The sequence below is a fragment of the Formica exsecta genome, unplaced genomic scaffold (genome assembly GCF_003651465.1).
Source record: "Formica exsecta isolate Colony F162 unplaced genomic scaffold, ASM365146v1 scaffold21, whole genome shotgun sequence".
NCBI classification, from domain to species: Eukaryota; Metazoa; Arthropoda; class Insecta; order Hymenoptera; family Formicidae; genus Formica; species Formica exsecta.
In genome coordinates, this window is record NW_021849398.1 from 1,696,062 (window position 1) to 1,723,854 (window position 27,793).

Genomic DNA, 27,793 nt, shown 5'->3' on the forward strand with positions numbered 1-27,793 from the left:
TATATATATATATATCTTTCTTTCTTTCTATTTGACTTTCAAGAACAGTATCATTATTTCCGAAAAACCGATGCCAATAAAAAGATATTTGCCGATGCAAGCAAACATTTACTTTTCTCGAGATATTAAATTTCTCGTCAAGCGCACAAAGGATCGAAAAATATTTTAGGAAATAGATTGTTTAACGCATTTAAAAGATTATTATCGATGGTGTTTTCCAGACATTCGTTTCAGCCGATTAAATTTTATATTTGGCGAAAATAGAATTTGTGATAGAATCTTTCTCGCGACTGTTTAATTCAGAACATTCAGTATTTTTATAACTAAGCTTTTTGCGTATCGTCATAATACCAATCTTTTCTGATGCAGTTTCTGAAATAATCCATTGTGCTATTGGAAACGGTTCGGAAACTATTATGTGGAAGAAATGTGGAGCCTATACATTGTTGAACCAGACGCGGGAAGAAAACGTCTCGCCCCCCCCCCCCCCGGTGTGGATTTTCCTTCCTGCTTCTTATAAACGTATCTTACACTCACGTTATCTTATCCCTTTGTATCGCACAGCTTCGTTGAATACGCTATTCGTTCTTTCGCTTATAAGGCTTCGAGTACAGACGAAACTCCTCAATAAAGGCTGCATTTGCGTGTATAGTGCATTCCGCAAATAATTCAACTTGCTTCTCATGGCTTATATGATTCGATATCGCGATGGATCGCGAACACGATCAACGTCAAACAACATTGTTGTTATTGATTAAACTTCCACGAGCTGCGTCAAAAGGGATTCTTGGCTGTTCTCAAAAGAAGTATAACATTGCATCATTCAAAATTTCGAAATTTGGTACATTTTTATACCACGCATTTGCATTGCATTGCGTTTTGTTTATTTTCATGCTGTTTCCTTATGCATTTTTGAAGTACATGTGACAAAGAACTCTCATAATAAAAATCAGCGGTCCAGAACGAAATACAAAGGAGAGAGAGAGAGAGAGGGATGGAAGGGGGGAGAGAGAGAGAGAGAAAGGGGTCACAATACCAATTCATGGGTGGCTTGCGAGAATGAGTTTTCCACGGCTTTTGCGGAACTATCGCATGCCGGGATTTTCACGAAATATCCGGGGAAATTGCTTTGCGTTCAAAAGCTTCACGCGATTATGGCGTAAACTCGTTCATTACAGCGATATTCATGCGAAACTACGCGAGCACGTTCAAAAATTTGATCATCCAATGTATGTCTCGCGTGGTCTCGCGTAACTTTTGCCGAAATAGAATCCGCCGCTCTTAGACTACATTCGCCAACATTCCTCCGGTTGTCGTACCGAAGGACGAAAATTTGCAAACTTCGTTTGCAGAACTTTCCAAACTTGCAAAAGAGCTTTTTCGTCCATCTAAATAATATACCGATTTGTACAGAATGTTTTCCAGAGATTTTTTGAAAATATTTATTTCCTCAAAATATTACTATTTAGACATGTTATTTAACAGCGTTTATTATAAATCTTACACATAACAATTTTTTATATATATCTAACAGTTTATAAAATAACTTGGTAATTTTAAGATATTGAAAATATTGTGGAAAATTCTCTCGACGAGAGAAACCAACTTCTTGTTTTCACTTACTGAACGTCTTGATATTTATCTCGATATTCTTTTAAAATTGTTTATAAGATTGAAGGGTTTTTTTATAATTTATTTCTTGTTTACTTGTTCAAATGTATATATATACACTAGCAATCTTGGAAAAGAAAGAGAGGGAGAGATGTAGGATTTATGCTTTTTTCTCAGTTTTGCGCATCGAGTTATTCCGGAAAGATATCACGGACGTGCATGCAGGAAGCAGGATTCTGCGCGACGATAGTGCGAGTGGAAGAGATCACCGTTACGTCCGCCATGAATTTTCATCGGGCGACGAGACGACTCCGCTTCGCGGTGAAGCGGAGCCTAACTGATGCTTCCGCGCGCGATTTGCATAAAATGAGACCGGACAGGATCCGCAGTTCCTCTGGGACGTTTCCGAGAACTGCCGGTCCATTATCGGACTAGGTAGCAGCGATCCCGAGACTCTAATATACCGTCGGATAAGAAGGGCAATGCGCGTTAACTCTTTCACCCCAGACCCTACCTTGCGGCGAATGCATATCACGCACATGCTTTCACGGATTATGCTTTTCCGATTCCTGCACTTAACGCTAGAAACGCTCGATGGTGCATTTTTATATTCGTCTTAGTGATCTGCAAGCTGGTATCGCGAGATACTGCGATTTTTACTGTGATTTACTGTAATCTTGAAAAAATAGTATTTTGTTTGCAGATCTTTAGGATTGTGTATTTGTAATCTTCTCACAATTTTATTATATTATTACGATGAATTTGATTAACGACGAAATATTGATCTCTCTTGATAAACCTAGCTGAAAATATGTCAGGAAATATTTCGAAGAATCAAATTTCACCAACAATGTAATTGTTGAATCCAGAGAATATTATATAATTAATATTAATTTGTTACTAACTATTTCTGTATAAAAATTTTTGATTGCATGCAAAATGAAAAGGAGATAATGGATTAAGATTTATATAGAGACAAAGACGGTTTGTGTAACTCCAAAAAGTTTATTATATTACATACATATTACTCGTATTCGTACTGACATTTCGAATAAAGATATTTGAGCGACGAATCCAAAGAGTCTAATATCAGGATGATTGGTTGAACCTCGCAATTCACATACATTAGAGATTGGATGAAAATTCTTTGGGTTCTTCAAACGAACGTACATAGATGATCCTAAATTAGTGTTAACATATACTTTGACCAATAACTTTGCGTCAATAAAAAAAAAAATCGCTCTTACTGTAAATCATACGCTATCTCGTTGATTACTCTCGCGTCTCATTTCCGGGAAGGCATCTTAGAAGATGCTAATTCGGGAGTTATTTTCAGGAGATCGATGGCGTCAAGATTGATTCACCGAAACATCGTATCGACGAGGAAAATCAAGACGAGCAGAACGAGTCGTCTATTTACATCGCCAGTTCCGCCATGTTGCATTGCAGCGGGATGTTCCCCTGTAAAAGAGAATTACGCCAGACGGCTAACGCATCGCTTTTGTGTCCCTCCTTCGAATCTTTACAAGCCCAATCTCGTCAATCTTTCTCGAGTACTCGCTAACAAACATTAAATTTATTAACGGCTTTACAAAAGTGGCAGCGGGACGGTGGAACATAAAAAGAATTGCGCTCGAGGATCCTTAAAAATATATGGATCGTCCCGAGGAGGATAGATCATCTCTTTCGTTATTAAATTCCGAATATGCAATAACAGTATTCATTAGAGTGATTAGAGAAACAAATAGATACAATGCTACATCAGAAATTATCATTAAATAATTTGTGTACACACAGTTATCGTTGCTAAATAATATATATGTGTTCGCGGGAAATATTCATTATATATCTTGCAACGAACAAACGCGTGGTGCAACGTCACCTGTTCATTATTGAACGATAAATCGTGCATGGTCTATTACAAATTTTTACATAATTAACTTTTATAGGTCACACTTTTTTTTTTGCCCTGTTCCCGCACACATGACTCATAATATTTTATCGGAGTTTAAACTATCTCAAAATGCTTGCGAAAAATACGAAAAAATGTACAAAAATTTATATATGTATATTCCTTGATATTCGTAGAAAATGATCATGTACAATAAAAGTTAAAAAATAAATTTTAAACATTTTTTTTAGATTGAAGCCTTCGGGATATTGCATTATTAAAATATCGATAGAAGGGTTAATATTTGAATAACGCACGCGGGCGGCGTTATTTACGAGAATTTTAATGCAATTAAAAGCGCGAGGAGACGCGGAAGATCTGAGTAAAACAAATATTCTCCTTATTGCAAAGTGCTCTGGGAATAATCTCGCGACATTACGCTTCGCTCGCTCGCTAAAAGAGAATTTCGAAATTAACTGTCGCAAATCTTCCCCCCTCCCGCTACCGATATTGCCACCGCGATATTTTGCTCACCGTTTAGTACGTGCACCATGACGCTTGCCGGGGTGACTTTGCTCGAAGCGCATGTATAATTACCGCTATCGTTAAATTGAGCGCGCGTTATTAGGAGCTTGCTCGTGGTGCCCTGTTTACCCTTCTCGGTCTCCAGCGATACGCCACCTCTGTCGAACATGTATACGTATATAAGTGAGAGCATTACTCAAACTGACTTGCGAAAGTTTCGCAAGCCAAAATCCGTGTAGATTATTTAAAAAAAAAAACTGTGTGCGTTCTATCTCGCTCGTTTTTCGAGATACTCTGCCTCACGAAATACTCGTCCCACACCACAATCCGTCACAATCGATTTTCTTCGCCGATTGTGTTAAACTCTATTACGTCTGCATCTATGTCGCGGTGAAGCAACGAGTTTTCGCAAGGTAATGGAACTGTTTGTGCGAATTATCGCAAAATAGCATAGAAATAGACGATTCGTGATGTTGTAGCTGCGTGACCTGACAGAGATAATTGCGAAGCCAGCGCAGATTACTCTAATTAGATTTCCGATTTGACTGTTTGTTCTACTACGCGTGTTTGTGTATACGAATGCGTACAATATGGACACAATTTGAACAATAATTCTATCGGCTAATTGTGCATCACGGAGTTTAATAGACATCTGTTTGTACCTTGGACCATCGAAATCGATCACCGCACCGGCATGATACCAAGTCACGTTGCTCGGGGGCAGATCCTGCAGTTCTATGCTGCAGATCAGGCTGATTGTGCTACCTTTCTTGATATATAGCTCCTGAGGACCCGTGATCCTCGCCTGTATATCTGATAGAAACAATGATAACAAGACGAGAGGAGGAGAAAATTGTAAAATAACGCGATTGGCTTTATTATACTTGAGAAACGCGCAAGAGAGATCGAATTATTATCCGTTTCAGATTCTATCCGAGAGATAGATTCTACTTTATTTCAAATAAAGCTCTTTCAACGGATCGCATCGTCGGTGAAATTGTCGACAAACCGACGATGGACAGTGAATAGAGTTAAAACACAATTGCTTCTAACAGCCGCGCGATAGACGCTCGGGGAGATCTTTAAGCGCAATTTATGGGGAAGGACGAGCCCCTACCTCGTCTCGCAGAAACTTACCCAAAACCTTCAGAGTCACGGCTCTATATATCTTCGGTTCCGTATTAACCTGACACTCGTAAATGCCGGCGTCCCGCGGTTGCACGTAATCTATTCGCAGATTCCAGTAGTCGGTTTCCGGATTGCTGACTACCGTAAATCTCGCGTCGCTCGTGTAAGTCACGGACATGGACGTCAAGATGTGTAGGTCCCTTTTTCGGATCCAAGACACCTGGGATTATTACGCACGGGAAGACCCCGTGAATGAGGTATAAGTAGCTGCAAAGTTTGTCGTCGACCCCTTCGCTGCTGCTGATTCAATCCGTCCGTGCGCGTTTCGTTTCTCACCGCGCATTATAATGAAGTCGATGAAAATAGACGAGAATTTATACAGACACAGAGATTGTATAATTTCTCTCTCAACTTCGAAAAAGAGAATTCATGCGAGCGTATTAATTTCCACAAATTTTGTAGCGTTAAAAAAAAAGTGGGAGATATTCTGGACCTCTCTCTTTCTCACTGTCTCTCCGTCTGCAAAAAATCTGAGATCGAGAGAAACGTCTCAATTTTATGATTGCGCGGAATTATCATAACGGTGACTCATTCTTAGAGAAGAAGCTTGAACAGAAGATAAGAATATCGATTCTCTGATTTTTCAGCTGTAAGTCATAAATGATGAAAAAATGCTGATGCCTTTCCACTCTTCTTTGATATATCTACTTTTTTTATCCTTTTCTTATTAAAAAAGTTACAACAGATTTTATATTATATAGAAATTCCTATTTCTAAAATGGAATCTAATAAACGTCTAATGAACACGCTACATTTGACTTGCCAGCAGCGAAAGGGTTAATGCGCGTTGAGCATCTATGTAAGTTATTGCAGCACGCAAACCGCTTTCGAGATCGATGAAATTAACAAAGCTCGGAGAGATATGCGTGTTCGTGTGAAACTCACAGTTCTGTTTCCCAAATTCTTAACGCGACATAACAGCACGGCGGCCTGACCTATGGCCACCGTTAACTTGTGCGGGGTGTCTTTGAAAAAATACGTCTTCTTTGTGCCGCGCTGCGACTTTTCCCCCTTTCCAAATGTGTCGTTGCTGCTATGCAAAAACGCTGAAATAGAGATAAACGGTGCTGTGAAATCGCTGAATTATTATTCTCGATAATGTTTTTATCGAAAAAGAATTACGAATTTTTTCGGCTCGAAATATGATAAAAAAGATAAAATTTCTCTCCAAATTTTTCAGTATAAACATATATTATTATTTGCAAGCTTTAAATGTATACGTGTACATACAGATTAATGGTATAATTAAATAATTATTTTAGAAATTATATAATTAAATTTAATTAAATTAATATAACAATAATTAATAATTAAATCAATATTTTAGATTTAATATACGTATGTTTATTAATTTGATTTGCGCGTGTTTTGTTTACTTCATTGGAATATGTTTTTAGCATGTTTAAATATTGAATCTTTCTTGATGAAAATAGTATAAGTATATTTTCAATAATTTTTTTTTTATTTTGTTGAGAGTTCACATATACGATAATGAGATTGCTAGGAATATTTTCGAAAAGGAAAACAGTAATTTGATATATTTGTCAAGAAATTGATACTGCGATACTATCGCTGTGATAATGCGTTTAGATTGTAATCTCTTCGCTCCTTTAATTATATTATTTAGATATCATCTCGAGAGAGGAGTTGTTAATTATTCTTTTCGAAAGCACTGTCCGCTCGTAAAGAATGCTCTTTAATTATTTCATTACTTAATTTTGCATGTCTATTTGCGAAAATTACATATACCATTTATTGAAACTGAGAATATAATCTATTTGATGTCGATTAACGTCAATTATAGTTATTTAATAATTATTAAATGATCTCATTTCTATCTTATTTATATTAATTATTAATTAATCTCAATTCTATCACTGCAGCCAGAATATAGAATAGCATTTATAAGAGATATTTCTGTTTTTTCAACTATATTTGATTGAAAAGGTTGATAGAAGTAAATTAATTTTGTGAAGTCAAATTTTTATAAATCTCGATAATCAATTATGGTCATCTTTGCAGACAATGCAACTAAAACATGTATTGTTTAGACTTTAGACAAGTAAGTTGAGATCGGTGTTTTTCGGATCTTGTGTTTTATCTTCTTGAACAGCGAAACAAATTCGATAATAAAAATGATTTACACCGTTCTCTCGTGTACCAGTGTGTTTCGCGCGAGTGAAATTACTTCAGTTACAACGAGAATTACGTGCGTATATAACACACAGAGACGGCGATGTGAAAAGCGTCTCGGGACCGTTTCTCAGGGTTTCACGGAAACACGGGACATTTACCGATGCCACGTTCGCCGTAAAGTGGTTCCGCGTGTAACAGGTATCCGATTCCCAGGAGCAGGAGGACCATGCCGTGGAACGTGACCATTTTTCACTTCGCACTCATTTCTCTAATCTAATTCACGCGCGCCACTCTGCGTTTGACAGCGACCTTCCCACCACCGTCCGATACAAACGATCACTTTCCATTTGCGATCCTTCGAAAAGCACCCGCGGGATCACGCCGTTCGTTGGCATAATGCCGCGTCACCTCACCCTCACCCTCACCGGATCCTCATTCGCGCTCCTCACATGCGGAAATGTTACCGCGAATCGAGATCGTTGACGCCGCTTTTACGAAAAAATACCACAAACATAATCAATCCAGACCTCGCACTTTTTTTATACGATCGATTTCTCGGTCATTTTATCACAAAAATTATCGATATATTAAAAATATTGTCGCGTCAGAGAAATTATAGTGATCTCTTCAGAGTTTAATCCGACGGTTGTCGCTGTCGTATATATCGTCGATTATTCTCTTTTTATTAATCCACGCGACTTGGGCGCGATCGCGCGGAGGAGTCAAAGTTCGGGGCGACGCGATACGGTTGCGGGCCAAGCACTGAAATTTCCTCCTCGCGGAGGATACGAAAAAGCTCTCTGAAATCCTGGCACGGTGGCGCCGTGCACATTCCACCGAGGATACGTGCGATTGCGCCGAAAGGTCCTCCGGCATCGGATATGATTTCCCTTAACCGGGAAGAGGAGACGTGTTTATCCCGCGCGCGACTATCGCAATAGCCGTACATTATCGCGATTTACCGAAGCAATCGGTGTGTATACACCTTCCCGGAGCTTCCTTTACCCTTCTCCTCTATTCCCTTTCGCAAAGTGTCCGCGGGTAAAGTGGTTTATGGCATATTTGCTATTCTGCTTCTCTTCCGAGGCAATTTCCTTCTGCGCATAAATAAGGAAATAAGGGATAAAAGAGAAAATTCCTTTTGTTTTGTTAAACGATATATTACAGTATTTCGAAAAGATATAACATTTAAAAAAAATTAAAATATGTAAATCAAACGCGTGTAACTTTCAATATATATAAACAGTTTTTAAAATAGGGAAGCACTGTATTATTTCTTATTATTGCACTTCGCTCTCAATTTCTTTTCCAATTTTTTACATAACAATATGTATGAAATATTTACTCTTATGATTATTTTTATCTCTGATTTTGTACATAATCACAGTAATTTTTCAGCTAACTCCGTTTTTAATCCAAACAAATATATATGTGTACATTTGTTTAAACTAACACAAATACATTTTTTATTTATGTAAAAATATTTCTACATTGATTAATACATGCGGAAGCACATTGTTTCATTCGTAATTTTTACTATCTTTTTGTATAAATCTAAGGCTTTTCTCACTTACATCTATTAGGATTGACTATCATTATATGAGAACCTGTTTAAATTATGAAAAAATAAATTTGAAAAATTATTAAATATTTCATTGAAATTTTCGTTATTCTATATATATTATGCTGGTTCGTATAATCGAATAATAAACTATCTTTGCATTAATCACTAGCGCATAAATATAAAAATATATTAAAATAGTTCTCCGATAAAATGTATGCATCCGTTTCGAAATTAATAATTATGCAAGATTGATTATTCTTTTGATACATATACTCAGAATTTAAAAGAATTCTGTTCTATATAATATAATGCTATAATTATTTCGTTATAGCTATCTATATACATATGAAAGATATATATAAAATTTTGTATATTATATATAGTAAAATATTATGCAATAAAATAAACTATAAAAATACAACATTATAAAAATCAAATAATAAATATTCGAAACAATTTAAACATTCATAATAACTCCTTGCTTTTATACTTGCGTCTTTGAGCCCTTTAGTACATTTTGTATACATACTGTTCTGTATTATTTAAAATGCTAGAAACACGGCAAAATGCATCATAATTCATCGATGGGATAAAAATAAATTGTTTACTCTTTGTCTATTGCAAAGTTACTCTTTATACCACCCGTTTTTGATATCAATTCTATACCATGTATTTGCATTGTACCAGGAGTAGCTGCATATTTGCACATGTCGTAGATTGTAAGCGCCGCTATACTCACGGCGGTTAAAGCTTCCATTTCGACACCCGTCTTACCGGTACATCTGACCTCTGATATAATTTCTACACTGTGTAATTCCTCGTTCAATCTTAGACATACGTTTACGTAAGACAAGGCGAGCGGATGACACAGGGGGATAAGGTCGGAGGTACGTTTCGCTGCCATGATACCGGCCAATTGGGCCACCGATAACACGTCACCTTTCTTCACATTGTTCTCCGCAATCAGATTACTGATAATAGGACCTACCTTGACGAAACCTCTCGCTATTGCCACGCGTTTACTATCGTTCTTCCATCCGACATCTACCATATTTGCTTTACCGGCCTCATCTATGTGCGATAATGATGAATACATTCTAATACTAGCATTATTTTTAAGGTACATAGACGTATACGGTAAATATTTATATCGCATCGATGCGACGTTATACATTTTGTACTTGTGCATTTTGTGATAAAATTTCTCTATATGATTATCTGTAAAACGTAAATATATTTTAAAATTAATTTTAAATTTCGTTAACTGGGCTGAGTTAACGTAAAGATTTACAAATTTACGATAACATCTGTGCACGTCTCGACAAACCCGATGTATTTTAATATAGTTGGTTAATTAGCATAATCATCAATTAACCTCCGATCAGAATCATTGGCCTATTTTCCATCTGAGTAAGATTGAACATTCCTGAAACACGCAGCAGAGATATAAACATGATCGGTTTGTCGACACTGCTACAGGTTACGTGAAATAAAGAAAAAAGAAAACGAGAAAAAGGATCAGTTAAAATTATTTTTACTAGGATTTCTTTTACGCGACTTTAAATTTCTTCATAAAATATGGCGTTGTTTTTGTCTTAATTAAAATATATATACCTGCGTGTTGCTTCTTTTTCCGCGACACTGCTTTTCTTATCAAATCCTTAAGTGCGTCTTCCGAAGCTCCATTTCGCAAAGCGTCTCTAAGCGAGACTTCACCTTTTCCTTCAAATAAACATACCTTCAAATTTCCGTCTGCTGTTATTCTTAAGCGATTGCACGAATCACAAAAGTGTTGGCTCATGGATGTAATAAATCCAACCTGCCCTACAAATCCTGGCACGTGATAGGCCTATCAAGGGAAACATATATATCGTACAATATATTCTCGAATATATAATTCAATTTCAGTATTACGAAACAAACCTTGGACGTATCGTTGGGCTGATTCGGCAAAGCTTGGAAATCTGGATATTTTTTTCGGATTATTCTTTTCATCTCGTCGAAAGAAACCATCTTATTTTCTTTCCATTCGTTTCCTTGAAATGGCATATATTCTATGAAACGTACATCGATAGGGCGTTCTTTTGTGAAATCGATAAAATCAATTATTTCATCATCATTCCGTCCTCGCATTATCACACAATTGATCTAGTCACATCAAATGTTATAAATATATAGATTACAATTATATAGATATTATATAAACAAACTGCACGATATTAAAAATTTATATAATTTATTATAACTTACTTTTACAGGATTATAACCAAGCTGAACAGCAAGATCTATAGAAGCCATAACTCTCATCCAACCTTTCCTGCGAGTAAATATCTCGAAGCGCTCCTCTCTCAAAGTGTCCAGTGATATATTCAATGCATCCAATCCTGCTCTTTGGAGAGCTGGCAGCTGACGAGTCAGAGTCAAACCATTAGTTGTGATTGCAATCTGTTCTAAATCTGCCAATTGTTTCAGTTGCCCTAATGCATAAAATTATAAATAAATAAATCTTGGAAATATTGAAGTAACATCTCATGCCATTAATGTAAAATTAATATTGAGAAATACTTTACCAACAATGTCAACAATATCTTTACGAACTGTGGGCTCACCACCAGTCAAACGTATTTTTCGTACTCCTTCCTTGACAAAAAGATCAGCTATCTGTATTATCTCGTCTGTTCTCAAAATATTTTCTTTCTTGGTCAACTTAACGCCTTCTGCAGGCATGCAATATGTACCTGCAATTTCATTGATAGCATAAAGAAAATTGTGCAACTTCTTAAAATATGTATAATTTACAAAGAAACTCACAGCGAAGATTGCAGCGCTCTGTGACAGATATCCTGAGGTACGTATGTTTACGCCCAAATGTATCTGTAAGTATTCCATGCTGTTCATCCTCTTGCAATCTTGTTCTAAGCAGCTGCAACTGTAATAAGCAAGCAAGTTAATGTTACTTTGAACTATAATACTTTATGACTCGAGCATAAAAACTTTAAGCGCTAAAGAAAAATAGAGACTATACTCTGGCATATGCAACAATACTTACTCGAGTCGAGGTCTCTGCAACTGCGGCAATCTCTGTTGATGCATTTGCAACACCGTAAAGTCGCTTGACGAAATTGCACTTTCGAAACATTTATATAATATACACTAAAAGTATATAATGGGAGAGAAGAAAAAAAGAAACAACAAGAGAATCCTTAAAAACGTTACGTCACTTGTAATATGGTCGTATATTACGTATCCTTTTGTGTATTATTATGCATCCTTCCAGCAAAAAATAATTATATAATCTCTTATTATATCTCAATGTTTTTCTTACGGAAAGATGCACTGTCATATCTTACCCAATGTGTAATCTTCTGATACGTCAAGGATAATTAAATCACGTGCTCTTAACGATTCGAAATAATCAGTCATTTTTTGCTTTTTTTCTATATCACAATTTCAATTATGCCTCATTGAATGTCAATTGATATCAACTGATAGTGACCGATATCAACCATCCTTCCATTAGTCCTGATCAATCACCTGTCATGCCTGATGCACATCTGTCACGGGTCACGGTGTCACGTGTATCATCCAATTCAGGCTGCGGTCAGGAAGATGCTAGAAATGCTTCGAAGCGTTTGATTGACCAATCAGAACAAAAAGAGTAAAGATCTATTTATTCTGATTGGTTAATGTAATGCTTCGAAGCATTTCTAGTGTCTTCTCGACCGCACCCTCAATAGCAGAAAAACCGCACAGAGAAATGTACGCGTAGCGTAACGCCCTTGGAAATCGTGTTCAAAGTTAGAAATAGTTAGTCAAACTATTGATGATAATACAGAAGAGTAATCGACGCGATAATATAGGCTACGTTCCGATATTACCGTCAGTACTGAAAATCTACAGTTTACGTTACGTACATTATATTCAGTACTGGCAGTAATATGGGAATATGGTATCGATATCCATACGATATCGGATACATAGTGTCGATCTTTGCAATTTCAAGATATTTGTCTTATATTTGTAAATAGTGAAACTAGGGTTAGAAAAGAGAGGATTAAAAAGAAAAAAAGCGTGAGACTGTACGTATTCCAAAACGAGACGGATAAAAGAAGAAAAAGAAATTATGTCTCTGTTTCCAGCTTATCCAAGCGATAAAAATGTCGAATCGACAAGTTGCGACAATACGGGTAATTACATATTTCGAATTTTGATCAATGTTTACATATGAAAATAATTATGAATCAAAAAAAAATATTTTAACAGATATAGATCTAGAGAATTTCTCTATTTCTAAATAAATTTATCTTCTGATGTACGTGTAACTAATATTGTTTTTTTTTAATTTTTTTTTTTTATTTTAGATAATATTCCCATCAAATGGTTGTCAAATTCGAGTTTTCCAACACAAGAACCAATTAATAGAGAGACTTCTAGCTTGTCTTTATATTCTTCATCTGATGAATCTTTACATGACTTACCTAGTGCAGAAAAACAAGTAAAATCTGAAACAATTTTTTTGGATACAAAGATATATACAAAACAGAAAGAATCGAAAATTGACAAAGCGCAAAAGACGAAGAGGAAAAGACGTACACATGACAGCAAAAGATATAAATCAGAATATGAACAAGATGTTAAGAATGTATATTTTGAAGACAAGTATAGAGATAAAGGAAATAATAATATAAATACAATCTGTGCTAGAGCAAGGCCAGCTTATGAAATTAGTGAAAAATTTATTGGTTTTATTAAGCATAAGCAACCAAAAAAGAATATATTTCACAGATATTATGTCAAAAATATTGATTCTATAGAATCATTAAAAAAAAAGGATACAGTTATCACAAGAACGATCAAAAAGGAAACTTCAATTCAAGTTGAAGAAGTAAATGAAAATGTATCTTCTTGGTGCAAGAACTTAGAAGAGGAACAAAAGTGTAAAATTCGGGAATATAATGAACAACTGGCAGAAGATCCACATAATGTTGAACTTTGGTTACAATATATCAACTTTCAGGTATTAAATAAAATATTTTTTATAAATTTAAGGTTTTATAATAATATTCTAATATTATAATTGTAATATTGTAATATTTAATATGTGACATGTTAAGGAAAGTTAAACTTTAATAATATTTTAACATCAATTTCCAGGATATTCTGGTTTATTATCAAAGACACCAATTAGCCAAAGATATACATCGATCTACAGTGCTGAAAAAGTTATCTATTGTTGAGAAAGCACTTGAAAAGAACATAGACTCCAAGGAATTATTAAAATTAAAATTACGTTTCATGACAGAGTTAACACCTTCTGATGAACTGTCAAATCAACTGGAGGCATTAGTCAATAAGGATTCAGGAAACATTGTATTGTGGCAACACTTTATTATGGTTACACAAGCTTCAGTAGCAATGTGTACTGTACCACGAGTATTAGATTTGTATTCAAAATGTTTTTGCATTTTGAGACAGCGCGCGAGAACAAATCCTTCTATCTACGACGCACAACTGTTATGTAAGTAGACATTTCACCAATAATTTAATCACATTTCTTTTTTATACTAATTTCTTGTATTTATGTTTTATCTAGATATGCTATATCAATGTTTAACTTTCTTAAGGCATACAGGATTATGGGAACAAATGTGGGAAACAATACGTCTAAACCTGAACTTAAATCTGAACTTAAATAAAACTAGTTTATCCTTTCGTGGATCCATAGATGAAAAGAAATTAAGTAAGTACATAATATTATGCATTTATAAAATAAAAAAGACTTTTATTAAGTAGAGATTAAAATTGCAGGGAAAATAAACTCGTCAAATTATTTATATCAGATCATTAAATATCAGATAATATCAGATATTAATTGAGAAGCATTACTATATGAAAATTATAAAGTTTATTATTGAAATTAAATATATTTTTTGATATAAATTCAATAATGATTGATCTTATATCTAGCAAATAAATATAATGTGAAAATTGTTATATATATATATTAATAATAATAACTATATAAAATATATATATATACCCAATTAGAGAGAATTTCTCAAGAAGAACTTAATGGGAGGGGGAGGGGGGAGTTTTTTTTATATTCTAGTAATATGCTGTTAGTCATTGTTTCTAATAATAATGTTGAATTTTAGTTGGAATGGAAGAAATGATATTGATGTCACGGCTACCACTTAATCAATTATGGCAAAGGACAGAATCATTACGAGAGAATTGCCACTGGATTAGTGTCAGTAGAGACGAGTTAGAATTGGTTGGAGACTCTCGAAGATTTATTTTACCTGAAGATGTAGCAGATTTTGTACATCCAATTCTCTCTCGTAATTCGAATTTTCAAATGGCTATTTATTCTCTTTTGTGCCTGAAAGTACCACTTCTACCTTGTCGTGACTATTATATAAATGTAAGTTAAATCTTGCTCGAAAACTTTAAATATATAGCTTTATAAATAATTGAAAAACATAAAATTATAAGAATTATTTAAGAAAAAATTAAATTATGGAGCATATTTAAAAAATAAGAGATTTATAAAAAATAATATTTTATATTTTTATAGGATTTAATATTGAAAGATTTTAATTGGGGAGTAGACTCTTTGGAAGTATTGCTTCCATTTATGTATCCTATGGCAGGTGAAATGGCTGGTCACGACCAAAGAAAAGAATTATTGAAGGATATTCTTGAAGGTCGTTTAACATCAGGTCCCCAATATCTCAAGTTTCATCCAGCGCAAGAACCATATCTGGATTTTGTACGTAAAATATTCCATACAATCGCGGAAAGTTTACCCTCGCTCCAACGAACGAGTATATATGTTTGGTGGTTGCGATTGGAAAGGCTACTAGTTTCTCTCAACAAAGATGAACCTTTAAAACATGACAATAAGTAAGATTTTTGTATACTTAAATATTTAATAGATTTAAATAAACATGCGAGATAAACATGTGTTTCTTATTACAGAGGAAAAAAACTGAGAACAACATTGAAAGAGTTTCTAAAAAAAGACGAAAACAGAAATAATTTATATTTCTACAAGGAATATGCCTTAATAGAGTTGGAAATGGGCAGATTCAGTAATTGCATGAATATCCTTGAGACTGCCATTCAATCTCAAGGCACATGCCCTTCTACAATTACTAACAAGTGTGAAAGAGCAGCGCTTTTTAACGTGTACAGAACATTTATCGAGACCTTACTCGATATTAGAACATACAACGAATCGCATAGGCAATGGGTATTAAGAGTCTTTGGTCAAATGATACCTAGCAAAAACCTAGAAAATCAAGACTCGTTGATAGAAGCATATTTACATTCATGTGTACAAGACTTTTTGCAAGCTTCTCCTGATGAGATTGAAAAGGATACTTTTTTTCTATCAAACTTACAATGCGACGCGATTGTATGTTATACTTACTTTCTATACATTAAAAATGATGATATTCAAAGTGTTATCAAGATATTGAGAAACTGTATCGATCATTCCAAGGATTATCCTTATTTACAGGTACCAAATTAATATTTTGTCACAATGTTAATTTTTAGTACTGAGAGATAAACAAATTAAAATAATAATTTTTAAATTGTTACAGGAAATGTTATACGAAAGTCAAATTGCAATTTTGCAATTACATTATGAACGGACTCAGATGTTGGAGACTGTGTTGAAAGAGACTCTAAGTAGAGTTTTAAATATATATCCAAATAACTTTTATGCTCTTTCTGTATTTGCTGGCATAGAGGTAAAAGCATTACATTTCATTAATAATATATAATAATATTTATTCTAAGATTTTATGAGGAAATTATTAAATTGATCAAGTTACAAACTTATTATTATTGCAGAGTGAATTACCGACCTGGAGATTTAATAGTAGAAGCTCTGAAATGAAATTGTGGCGAGCCTTTGCGATGTGTCTAGCCGCTCGCAGACGTATTGGTCTTTTAATGAAACTTGATCATCCCGATGCAGTAAATGCTGCATTGAATAAGCTATTATCGTTTCATTTAACACTTTCTAAGTAAGTGAGAAATACAATTTTGTAACATTCAAATTATTAAGTGATTTATGAATAAAATCACTTTTATATTATGTATACAGGATATTCCAAAAAGGCTGGGCTGACTATATGTAGTCATGTTCTTTTCACTAAAGAAACAAAAAAGTTCCTATAAAACATCCCAAAACATTTTGTTAAAAAATTAATATCAAATTAAGATTAAAGAAATAAATTTTGATGTTAACATAATACATACAAATATTATTAAATATATTTACTAAATAATGAATAAATTACGTTATCTTAACTTGACATTAACTTTTTAACAAAGCATTTTAGATGTTTACTTTTTTGTTTATTTTGATGAGAAGAACTTGTCTACATATAGCTACCTCAATCTTTTTGAAATACCCAGTATATCTTTTATATATATACAAACAAACAAAAAATATATATATATATACATCTGTTGTATAGTATTTTAACATAAAATTGTTTTCAGGATACCATCAATCAGATGTTGCCCGTTATTGTGGAGACTGTATATGTTCTTACTTCGAGAACATAATTTGTGTGAGAAAAAGGGGGAAGAAATTTATCATGAGAGCGTCACGCAGTGTCCATGGGCAAGAAGCATTTACATAGATGCAGCTGAAGTAGCACCTCAACTTCTTACACAGATCCAAGATTTGATACGCGAGAAAGAATTAAGACTGCATGTCACACCTGAAGAATTGGATATTCTGCGTGGATAATTTAATTATTTAATAGCTAGAAGAAAAGGTATATATAAAAAAAAATATAATACTTACTATTTTATATAAATTTCTTATTACAATAAGTTTATTATTTATAAAAGTATTGCAATTGTAAACTTGTACAGTACATAAATTAAAAATATTTGAGAATAGTGAATGTATATATATATAAATAAATCTTATATTTTGCAATATACAAAATAAGAATCACAATAAAATATAAAGTGCAATTTGATTCACTACTCCACATATAAAAACAAAATATTGTCATATTTAGAATGTTATATATGTTATATATATATATATATTAAAATATGTATGCAGCACATACATGATGTAAATATAATATATTTTATTTATATCATGAGCATATCAAGAGACATGGTAGTATCTCTATACACCATGTAATATACAAGACGCCCAATTATGAGTACCTTAGATTATTTATTGGTTCTCAATAATAGTTGTGTCAATCAAATTCCTAAAATAAGTTTAATCAATAAATTGGATCTTAAATATAAGAAAAATATCTTCGTTATTGCTCCATGTATGTTCTGAATAGAGGTATATGTGACAAAAATCACAAAATTAAAAATTTTTTATTAAGAACCATCGTCGTCAACGTCATTATTTTTATAGTTTTCTCATTTATACACATATACACAGAAAAATTCTTGTATAATGCTAACAGTCCCAGTGATGTTCAGATCTGGAAGTCAGTGGTTAGATTAATGATAAAGAGTAAAAGAAACTATATAAGCATTTTCTTAAAACAAACTGGAAAGATCATGTGATTTTTAATCAAGTGTATCGTTTTCTTATTACAACAATCAGTAATAATATTCTACAAACACGTATTTTTTCCAATAACGAAACTAACCTGAAATTAACGGTGTTACGCGACATTATATGCGTATTTTTTAATATAACAATAGTAATATAAAATGTTTTTACAAAAGCAAATTAAATGAAAAAATTATGTTGAAAGTTGATTACTATTTGTAGTATCGCCAATTTTCTAATCACACTTATTATATACATTTTATTACAGTGTTATGAAAATCCTGTAATAAACATCACGTACATATTTCTTAAAAGATGGATTTGAAAGCTACAGTTATTTCTGGAGAAGCTCCAGAGTCTGATGATGATGCATCGATCATCGCCACTGTATGTCATGTATCGCTCTGTTGTGTTCCATAATTTTTATTTTTTAAATTTAATGAATAATGAAATTTATCATACATACATTTTGTTACATGTATAGGGTTTAGGATTTCCCTCTATGCGAGCACCATCAACTTACTGTGGTACTATTATCTCCGGTGAAGCACCAGAATCTGATGACGGTTAGTTTATTGAATATTTTTATTGACAAAATTTAGATAATGTTCAATGTGGAAATCTTTTTATTTCTCTTAGATTTAACAAGCTTGAGTAGCATTAGTGGAGCGATGGATGCCATGGCTTGCCCTCCTTATACAGATCTTAAGATATCAAAATCTAAAAAGAGTTCTATCAAATACAATAGTTTACTTCACAAAAAATTACGTAAGCGACTTAACAATCATAATATTTTCTAATTTATTTTATATTTTTTTTCTTATATTTATAGGAATATTATATAAAGTATTGTAAACCATTATGTATATTACATCTTATGTTTAATAGGATGTTTAAAATTGACAAATATTTTACTTTTGTTAACATTCTTTTATTAATATTACAGTAGTATAATATGTGCATAACTATGGCTAAACAGTATTACATGTTTGTATGTGGAATATTGATAACTTAATTCTTTGGTGATCTGTACTTCTATCATAACTCAATTTCGATTTATTGCATCTAAAATTCGATAATTATAGTTTCTTTCTAATTTACACTGTACAAACAATTTTCTTACAAGTTCTTATAAAACAGCATTTATGAAAAACATTAAATTATACCTCAAAACAAAATTGACGTACATATATATGTACTGCTTATTAATTTTGAACATTGTTTAAATTGACATATGTTAAACTTGAACAGACGAATGCAATGAAACTTTGGATAGAGACATTCTGCAAATGACCGAGGGCACGATCGCAAACAGCATACAAGATTTGTCAACTGTTAATCGACAATTGCTGAGAAGTGAACTGGTATTACAAGAGGCTGTTTGTCAATTACGTAACGCATCCAGTCGGATAAAAGATACCTCCCACGCTCTACATCAACTTATAAACGACAACTTCTTGAATTCCATTAAAACTTAATTCCTCTAAAATTATTAGTGCGTATTTTTATTCTTAAAATTTACTTGATAACAATGAGTAATATGGCATGTGTTAATATAGAACATGCTATTTTTGTGATACCGCGCATTAGATGCGGGTATGAAAGAGATGCGCAAGATCCTCTTTATGATCGGAGATATTATTTGAGCATTAATCGATTTTTCCTTTAACTCTGGCAGTATTATTTAATGTGTCCTTTTTATATACTTTCTAACACATCTTCATTCATTTTGGGAAAGTTTCGTATCAATCACTTCAATTCGTTATAAACTAATACCCTAAGATCGATTTGTGGAACCGAAAGTATTGCGCCTAATTTAACATGATATATCCGATCGATAACAACAAATAGTTTAATACTGTTGCGCTTTTCATTTCCATGAATTCAAATGCGGCGGTGGTATATTTGCATTCCGATGTAAATATATGTATAATGCGGTTAATGTGTATGTGCATAGGAGATATGATAATTATATTACAATATAAATATCAAGGAACACACGTTACAATATATTGAAAAGGCATTTCTACAAAGAATAGACATACACTTTCTTATTACGGTTTAAAAAAATGTAAGTATTATCTATATTTTATCTTTATAATTTGTAACTTTCGAGGATCATGAATATAAATATGACATTGCTTTTGTTAGATTATATTATATAATCCTTTAATTGTGGAATAATATTTAGTACCTATAGCTATGTGTATGTATAATCTTGCTAGAAATACCTATTTCTTTACTGCAAATTTCCACGTTTTTGTTTTTTTATCAAATAGCACAATTTTGCTTGGTATCAAAGGGCTGATATCGACTTTTTTTTGTTGTCGCTATTACGTCGCTAATGTTAGTGTACAATGAATTAGTGATTTTATGGGGATGGTTTTCGTTTTCTCTATAAATTCAGTCTTAAATATTCCATCAATCTTCGTTGAACTAAATCTCGGTATGACGGTATCTAAGTACAAAAATCTCATAAACGAAATATCTTCTGCTAAAACTTGATATGGCAACGCGGCGACGGAATATCCACTTCAAAAAAATGTTATTTATGCACAGCTTCCTTTTTTATATGTATATTCAGATAAGTTAGCAGCTAAATTGCGCGTATATAATTCTGTCGGTATAGCAAGGTATCTTACATTGTATTAAAGCAATTCCATACGCTCACTAAAGGATGTAAAGTATTGCTAAAGCATAGTTGTGCCACTGAATTGTGTATATAGATTAAAAAAATTCTACAAAAAACTTAGGACTATATTATTTTTCCTCTATATATGAGACAAAACTTCTATGATTATTATTATTAGTACTAAATTCCCGAGAGCGAATAATAAGTTATTTGTGTTTAATTTCTGTACAGTGTTTTCTTTTGTCTCTGCGATTCTTTATGTTCTTCATGCGAACGAGAGAGAATATGAGATCTTTATCATCGATATATATGTCAGCTTTGTTAACTAATACTTGTGTGTTTTTTCAGTTACACTCTATTATCGTAAATAAAAATTTTAATGGGCTCAATTCCAGAATAGGATTAAAGTTTGTTGCAGTTGGCGACCTTTATAGAATATGCGACGTCGCACTCTATACATATTAGCCAATGTGAGGGCGCCCACCCCCCACATGGCCTACGCTCGCTCCATCTCACCACCACTTGCATACATCTGAAGAAGGGCCATAGATTCTTGTGCTTGTCGCTTCTCCGCCAAAAATCTACCTGAAGCTTCCTTCAGCTGCTCAAGGAAAAGTCTACAACGAAATTGAAAAAAACAAATTAATAATAATAGTATTTTTTTTCTCTTTGTTTTTTAAGATAATTATACTTGGAAGAATTCTGTAATTATTTATTATCTACCTATCAGGCACTATATCAGCTAAACTGTCAGGATCCATATCGCTAAGTAATTCCAGGTCGTTTCCTCCAAGAAGCGAGATATGCGATGGATCGCCATGTAACGACGATACCAAAGGCTCTATGGGCATTCGCCGCCGTCGAATTTTATCAGTCCTTGAACCACCTTCCGCATCCACATCATCTACAACGATATAACGGGACGCCGTCTTGCTACTCCCCGCGGCGATCCATTTTTGATCACCATGTAACACCATCAAGCTTGTATTTCTTTCTAATGTGGCGAAATATTCTTCGTCATCTACTTCTGTCCCTGAAAGGAAAATCAAAGGAAATCATCAATGCATAAAAAATAGTTCTATTTATTATAAAGATAGTTAGTTATTGGTTGAATAATTCTTTATGATATGCATATTTATATGACGTAAATTATAAATAATTAATAATTTAAAAAATATATAAAAAATTATAAGTATCTAGCATGTATATGCTAAAAATTAACGATTGTACATGTTGCAGCATAAATATTCTCTCACCATCCTGCTCGAGCACGATTGTCAGATCTGCGTCCACGGGTAATGCCAGACGATTGCGTGCGATGTTGGTCAACTCTTTCAGCGACGAAGCGGTGATGCCCTTTCTTCGCTCCCTAGTGTGATCGACTATCTTGTAAGGATTGCCCATTCCCTGCGTGATTCCCGTTGTATCTGACATCTTTCCTCACGGGCGGCAAACGAGAGCAAATATTAACTTCGCTGATCGCTAGTAATTCCCGTTTCGTATCGCACAATACTGGGACCTCTACGCCCTGTGATAAACACAACCGTCTAATCGGAAAAGATTTACTTTCTCGGAGAAAATTGACTGCTGCTAAGGCCTGATTCTCGTTGCACATCAATTAGTCGATGATGCTTCGACAGTGTGACGATAAGTTTGAATGATTTCGTCGCGCGTCCGATGATAACAGAGAGGAGGGAGAATACGCCCTTATGCGAGATGTAACAAACAGTTTTATGCGATGAACACTGTATACAAACACGCTGTTTTATTAACGTCAATGAGATAAAGATATCCCCTTGACAAAGATGCACTAGACGACGCCAGCTGTCTGACCGATGATTTTTCGGATTGTTGTATCACACTTGGAAGAAACAATCAAGTATGAAAGGGCAGTGCTCAGGATTGCGTTGGATCGACCTGGTAGACTAACAAATATTTGAACGAGACTCGAGACTGTGTTGGTATATTTGTTAAACAATTCACAGATAAAAAATCGGCAGAAGGCAGCGGCAACGACGATTGTGCGGCGCGATGGAAAGAGAAAGAGAAAGAGAGAGACTGAACTGACCGTGTGTCAACCCAACACTGGGTCAACGGTGCAACTACCCTTTCTATTTATACCCCCTGTAGACTCTCCCGCAGGTATATACGCGCGAGCGAGAGACACCCCGACACAGCATCTATCCCACCCACCTATCTACCCGTCCAACCCTCTGTCCCCTGTGGCATCCCCCATACAGAAATCAATAATCTACCCCTACTCCGCACGAACGCGCTCATTTTTTCATCACGGCGCCGAGACGAGAAATTTATAAAAATACCTATACATCAATAAAGAGGACGATCTCCGGATGCAAAAACATTGATGAGATAATTCACGACACGTGCCAATCGATTCCATTTCTTTGAACTTGAAAAGGGCGATTAAAAATAAAAATATTTCTCTGATATTTTGATACATGGAATACACATAATGTGCGATTTAGTGGAAAGATACTTTATGGAAGAATTAGAATATTTAAACTAAAAAAAAAGATAAAAATTTTGGGAAGACTCCTTTTATTATTTTGCAATGTTGAAGTATTTTAATATAGTGTGTATATATACATATATATGTACATATATTGTGTGCAATATATATTTTATGGTATATTATTTATCACAGACGATATATAGTCTATTACATGAAAAAAATTATTAACTATTATTTATAGAACATACTTTATAAATTCCTATTTTTTATTATATTAAATACATAAATTTTATCTATTTACACATTAAATGATATAAAAAACTTGTATTAATAATTTAATATAATATTGATTATTAAAAGTATATCGAGTATTAATTACTTGATTATAAATATTCGATACAAATATTTTAATTTGCTAGGATCTTTGAACTTAGGACACAGCACTGTAGTTAAATTTAGATCAGTGAGACTAGACACTGTTTTAAGTTTAAAGTTAGCTCAGACATAGCCCAGTTAGGGCTCCTAGGTGAGCCACAGAATTCATTCGAATGGAGTCAATCACATTTGACTAGGATTTTGATTTAAAACCTTTTATTATTTTGCAATGTTGAAGTATTTTAATATAAAGAATATAATACATGTGTCTGTGATTTTCTCTAACAATTTAAAATGCAACAAAGAAAGAAAAAAAATTTTAATTTTTAATTTATTATTTCAATGATAAATAACCAATGTGCAATTATAAATGCAATATTCGCAGAAAATACTTAAAGATAATTATATATTATATTATTATTATATTATATATTATACAATACATATATATATATATATATATATATATATAAACCGCACATGAAAAAAATTATTAACTATTATTTATAGAACATACTTTATAAATTCCTATTTTTTATTATATTAAATACATAAATTTTATCTATTTACACATTAAATGATATAAAAAACTTGTATTAATAATTTAATATAATATTGATTATTAAAAGTATATCGAGTATTAATTACTTGATTATAAATATTCGATACAAATATTTTAATTTGCTAGGATCTTTGAACTTAGGACACAGCACTGTAGTTAAATTTAGATCAGTGAGACTAGACACTGTTTTAAGTTTAAAGTTAGCTCAGACATAGCCCAGTTAGGGCTCCTAGGTGAGCCACAGAATTCATTCGAATGGAGTCAATCACATTTGACTAGGATTTTGATTTAAAATCTGTATAAAAAAAATGCCATCATCGAGTGGAAATAAAGAGTCCGACGACAGTCAGACATGGGAGTTAGCAGAACGGTGTTTACTACCCATTGCATTTTCACATGCAATTGCAGTCATCCTGGCAACTATATTGAATACTTTTGGGATTTCACAAACATCTAGCTTTGTGCTCTTCTTGTTGCTATTAGTTATATCTATAGGATCTACATTGTTCTACCATAATCTAAAGGTAAGATATTTGTGATGTAGTTTCATGATACAAGCAAATAATATTGTTGTAATGTCTATTTTTTTAAGCAAATTTAAATTACAATAGTATATTTACCTCTCTCTCTCTCTCTCTGTAATAATATTCTAAAAAATTTTTAATTAACATATGAAAAAACAAATTATAACTCATTTTGATTTTCGGTATTGTAAGATACATATATCACACTTATGTAGTAATAAAATTGTATGTCTTCCTCAACCTCTTTTATAATGTCAGCTACATTCGCGAGTATTCAAAAGTTCAAAGGCCTTCTCTATATCGGAATTTGTACGGATTTTCGCATCATGCCTGATTGAAAACTTTGACCTTCTTTCATAACACTGCATCAATGCACTTATCATCATTGCATACTTCCTGTTTTACACTTTTTTACAAAGGGCTCTGAAAGCATCATCGTCCGCGCTCAATGCTTTTAAAGTATTATGAAATTCCATTATCAGATTATGATTTAATAAGTTAGACGTGTTTTTAAATATACATAATACACAGTTTACTCGATGCAACAGGTTACTACAGCAGGAAAGGCAGTGCTAATCACAGGTTGCGATTCGCGAGTCGGATATGCTTTAGCTAAACAGCTGGATGACTTGGTAATATATATATGTAAAATGTGAAATATTTTGAAAATTGAATATAATTTAAAGCCAATATCTATATAGCTTTTCTTCTTTTAAGGGCTTTACTGTATTTGCTGGATTCACTAATAAAGCTGACAATGAAGAGATCATGCAAAAATTGAAACATGATGCTTCCGGAAGATTGCACGCATTACAATTGGATGTTACCAACGAATGTGATATACATTCAACTTTCCTTTATGTCAATGAAAACTTGCCCGATGGAGCTCCTGGTATATCGCCATATCTCTTAAAACCTCACAAGATTATAAACCTTTGATGTGTAATGGAGATTACATCCTACGTCATTATACTGCTACATGTTATTTCAGGATTATGGGCACTCGTGCATGCTGCTGCCTGGGTAACTCTTGGAGAATGCGAGTGGGTGCCCCCATCTGTTCTCAAGCGAAGCATAGATATCAACTTCATTGGCCTAGCACGTTTAACTCAGGTACTCTAAGCATCACAAATGTCAAAAGGTAAGAGAAACCTATGATATAATGAAACAATGCTCTTTTACTTTCTCCATAATAGGTATTTCTACCCTTGGTCAGGAGGTCGAAGGGTCGAATTGTTCTTGTTAGCAGCCTCTTGGCACGGATACCGAGCCCTGTTCGAGGCATTTATTGCGCGCTTAAGGTAAATTTTCTTTGTCGATTATGTCGTACCTTATCTATTTGTATAATCATGAAACTAAAAGTATTAATAAAGCTTGTGAGTAGCTTCATAGAAGATTATAAATATATCTTAGGCCGCTATAGAAGCTTGGGGCTCTTGCTTAAGATTGGAGATGCGGAGATGGGGTGTGGATGTTGTAATTGTCGAAACTGGAGAATACGTGTCTGGTAATGCATGGCTAAAGGACAATACTGCATTGTTAGAGCAGGCTAGAGATATGTGGACTCAATTGGATCCCCAAACTCGTAAGGAATATGGTCAAGAGTTGTTTCAGGCGGAAATGTTGGCTTTAGAAAAGTACACTCAGGGACCAGAAGCAGATTTAACCGCTGTTACGAGAACCCTAACGGATGCTGTGGTAAAGACTTTCCCGATGCGACGGTATACACCTGTAACGCGCAGTGAAAGAATGCAAGCATTGTGTAATCATTATCTGCCAAAACCAATTTATGACATATTGTATGAAAATTAAATATATCTCCTGCGCAATATATATATATATATATATATTGACAAACCAATGCTCAGAAAGAATACAATTGGAAAGAGATACTTCTTGAGAATAAATGACACTATAACAATAAGTCTTACATAAAACAGAAAAAAGGCAAAAACTTTTATAGCAGATTATATAATTGTCCAAAACACTGCCTATGTAAAATAGCTGCAGCGAAACACTGTGCAAATTTAATAAAGTTAATAAATATATAAAATTACAAAATTTATACAAATATAAAGTTTTAATTTTTAGAATTAATATATAAGAACTATCATGCACAAGTAATTATATATTTTAATATACACAAGCTATAATTATTTTGCAGATATATATTTACAATATACATTTAGTACATAAATTTTTAGAATTAATATAACATAATAGAGATAATTTCTCTTTAAAATTGCATTTTAGAAAAAGTAATGAAACAGTACATATGCAAAATTGAATAGCTGAAAGTTTATAATCGTGATACAATATAATTTGAATAGAGAGAGAGAGAAAGAAAATAGCCTTTAAATACAATCATCATTGTTGATTTCATTTAAAAAAAGAAAGGAGAGAGGAATATAATGTATATATATAATTATATTTAATAAATAAAATAGATAATAGAAAAAAGGATAAAGATAGAGAATAAGCATATATATATAAATAATATGAAAGACTAACCAGCACTAATTACACACTATTACACACTTACACACTGACATCAAACTCCCGAAATATCGACGAACACCGAACACTCATGTCATTGTTGACCAGTGATGCCAGAATTGAGACGCGAGCAACACTACTCCGTAATGGTGGGGATACACACACAAGCGTAAACCGTGTACATGTAATGCGCAGAGCGCTCTGCGCATTACATGTACACGGTTTACGCTTGTGTGTGTATCCCCACCATTACGGAG

At 33.4% G+C, this 27,793-nt stretch overlaps 6 protein-coding genes across 23 annotated transcripts; 3 read left to right on the forward strand and 3 right to left on the reverse strand.

Annotated features, from left to right (window-relative positions):
* Positions 1 to 2,596: 2,596 nt before the first annotated feature.
* LOC115234875 (hemicentin-1-like) lies at positions 2,597 to 8,276 on the reverse strand. The gene is made up of 6 exons (XM_029806234.1): positions 7,510 to 8,276; positions 6,101 to 6,261; positions 5,165 to 5,375; positions 4,690 to 4,840; positions 4,037 to 4,185; positions 2,597 to 3,072 (listed from the first exon to the last, which is right to left on the reverse strand). Exons 1-6 carry the CDS (start codon positions 7,595 to 7,597, stop codon positions 2,972 to 2,974), a joined length of 861 nt encoding a protein of 286 aa, XP_029662094.1. The 5' UTR covers positions 7,598 to 8,276; the 3' UTR covers positions 2,597 to 2,971.
* A 364-nt stretch (positions 8,277 to 8,640) lies between these two features.
* On the reverse strand, positions 8,641 to 12,468 carry LOC115234873 (molybdenum cofactor biosynthesis protein 1). 3 transcript variants are annotated; one of them, XR_003883959.1, is made up of 9 exons: positions 12,266 to 12,466; positions 11,965 to 12,185; positions 11,727 to 11,844; positions 11,486 to 11,653; positions 11,166 to 11,392; positions 10,839 to 11,063; positions 10,530 to 10,764; positions 10,215 to 10,341; positions 9,991 to 10,133 (listed from the first exon to the last, which is right to left on the reverse strand). XR_003883959.1 is itself a non-coding variant. In XM_029806231.1 (8 exons), exons 2-8 carry the CDS (start codon positions 12,052 to 12,054, stop codon positions 9,520 to 9,522), a joined length of 1,677 nt encoding a protein of 558 aa, XP_029662091.1. In that variant the 5' UTR covers positions 12,055 to 12,185; positions 12,266 to 12,468; the 3' UTR covers positions 8,641 to 9,519. The 3 variants fall into 3 exon arrangements, 2 of the variants coding, with proteins under 2 accessions (XP_029662091.1, XP_029662092.1); XM_029806231.1 differs by lacking the exon at positions 10,215 to 10,341 and having other exon boundaries at positions 8,641 to 10,133; positions 12,266 to 12,468; XM_029806232.1 differs by having other exon boundaries at positions 10,130 to 10,341.
* A 309-nt stretch (positions 12,469 to 12,777) lies between these two features.
* Positions 12,778 to 17,980, forward strand: LOC115234872 (protein NRDE2 homolog). Its single transcript, XM_029806230.1, has 10 exons — positions 12,778 to 13,102; positions 13,277 to 13,932; positions 14,070 to 14,433; positions 14,509 to 14,655; positions 15,071 to 15,339; positions 15,493 to 15,821; positions 15,897 to 16,440; positions 16,526 to 16,675; positions 16,779 to 16,954; positions 17,436 to 17,980. The coding sequence occupies exons 1-10, from the start codon at positions 13,039 to 13,041 to the stop codon at positions 17,686 to 17,688; spliced, it is 2,952 nt and encodes a 983-aa protein (XP_029662090.1). The 5' UTR covers positions 12,778 to 13,038; the 3' UTR covers positions 17,689 to 17,980.
* On the forward strand, positions 17,580 to 20,789 carry LOC115234880. 14 transcript variants are annotated; one of them, XM_029806246.1, is made up of 5 exons: positions 17,580 to 17,716; positions 18,743 to 18,870; positions 18,959 to 19,040; positions 19,114 to 19,242; positions 19,726 to 20,789. In XM_029806246.1, exons 2-5 carry the CDS (start codon positions 18,790 to 18,792, stop codon positions 19,950 to 19,952), a joined length of 519 nt encoding a protein of 172 aa, XP_029662106.1. In that variant the 5' UTR covers positions 17,580 to 17,716; positions 18,743 to 18,789; the 3' UTR covers positions 19,953 to 20,789. The 14 variants fall into 14 exon arrangements, with proteins under 14 accessions (XP_029662106.1, XP_029662114.1, XP_029662107.1 ...); XM_029806254.1 differs by having other exon boundaries at positions 18,743 to 18,861; XM_029806247.1 differs by lacking the exon at positions 17,580 to 17,716 and adding an exon at positions 18,109 to 18,255.
* Positions 19,384 to 27,613, reverse strand: LOC115234878 (DNA fragmentation factor subunit alpha-like). Of its 3 annotated transcripts, none has more exons than XM_029806238.1 (4): positions 27,552 to 27,613; positions 22,363 to 22,540; positions 21,830 to 22,139; positions 19,384 to 21,723 (listed from the first exon to the last, which is right to left on the reverse strand). In XM_029806238.1, the coding sequence occupies exons 2-4, from the start codon at positions 22,538 to 22,540 to the stop codon at positions 21,603 to 21,605; spliced, it is 609 nt and encodes a 202-aa protein (XP_029662098.1). In that variant the 5' UTR covers positions 27,552 to 27,613; the 3' UTR covers positions 19,384 to 21,602. The 3 variants fall into 3 exon arrangements, with proteins under 3 accessions (XP_029662098.1, XP_029662099.1, XP_029662097.1); XM_029806239.1 differs by having other exon boundaries at positions 27,583 to 27,601; XM_029806237.1 differs by lacking the exon at positions 27,552 to 27,613 and having other exon boundaries at positions 22,363 to 23,587.
* LOC115234874 (D-beta-hydroxybutyrate dehydrogenase, mitochondrial-like) lies at positions 24,597 to 27,108 on the forward strand. The gene is made up of 6 exons (XM_029806233.1): positions 24,597 to 25,040; positions 25,589 to 25,672; positions 25,758 to 25,932; positions 26,032 to 26,153; positions 26,237 to 26,341; positions 26,454 to 27,108. Exons 1-6 carry the CDS (start codon positions 24,825 to 24,827, stop codon positions 26,850 to 26,852), a joined length of 1,101 nt encoding a protein of 366 aa, XP_029662093.1. The 5' UTR covers positions 24,597 to 24,824; the 3' UTR covers positions 26,853 to 27,108.
* Positions 27,614 to 27,793: the final 180 nt, after the last annotated feature.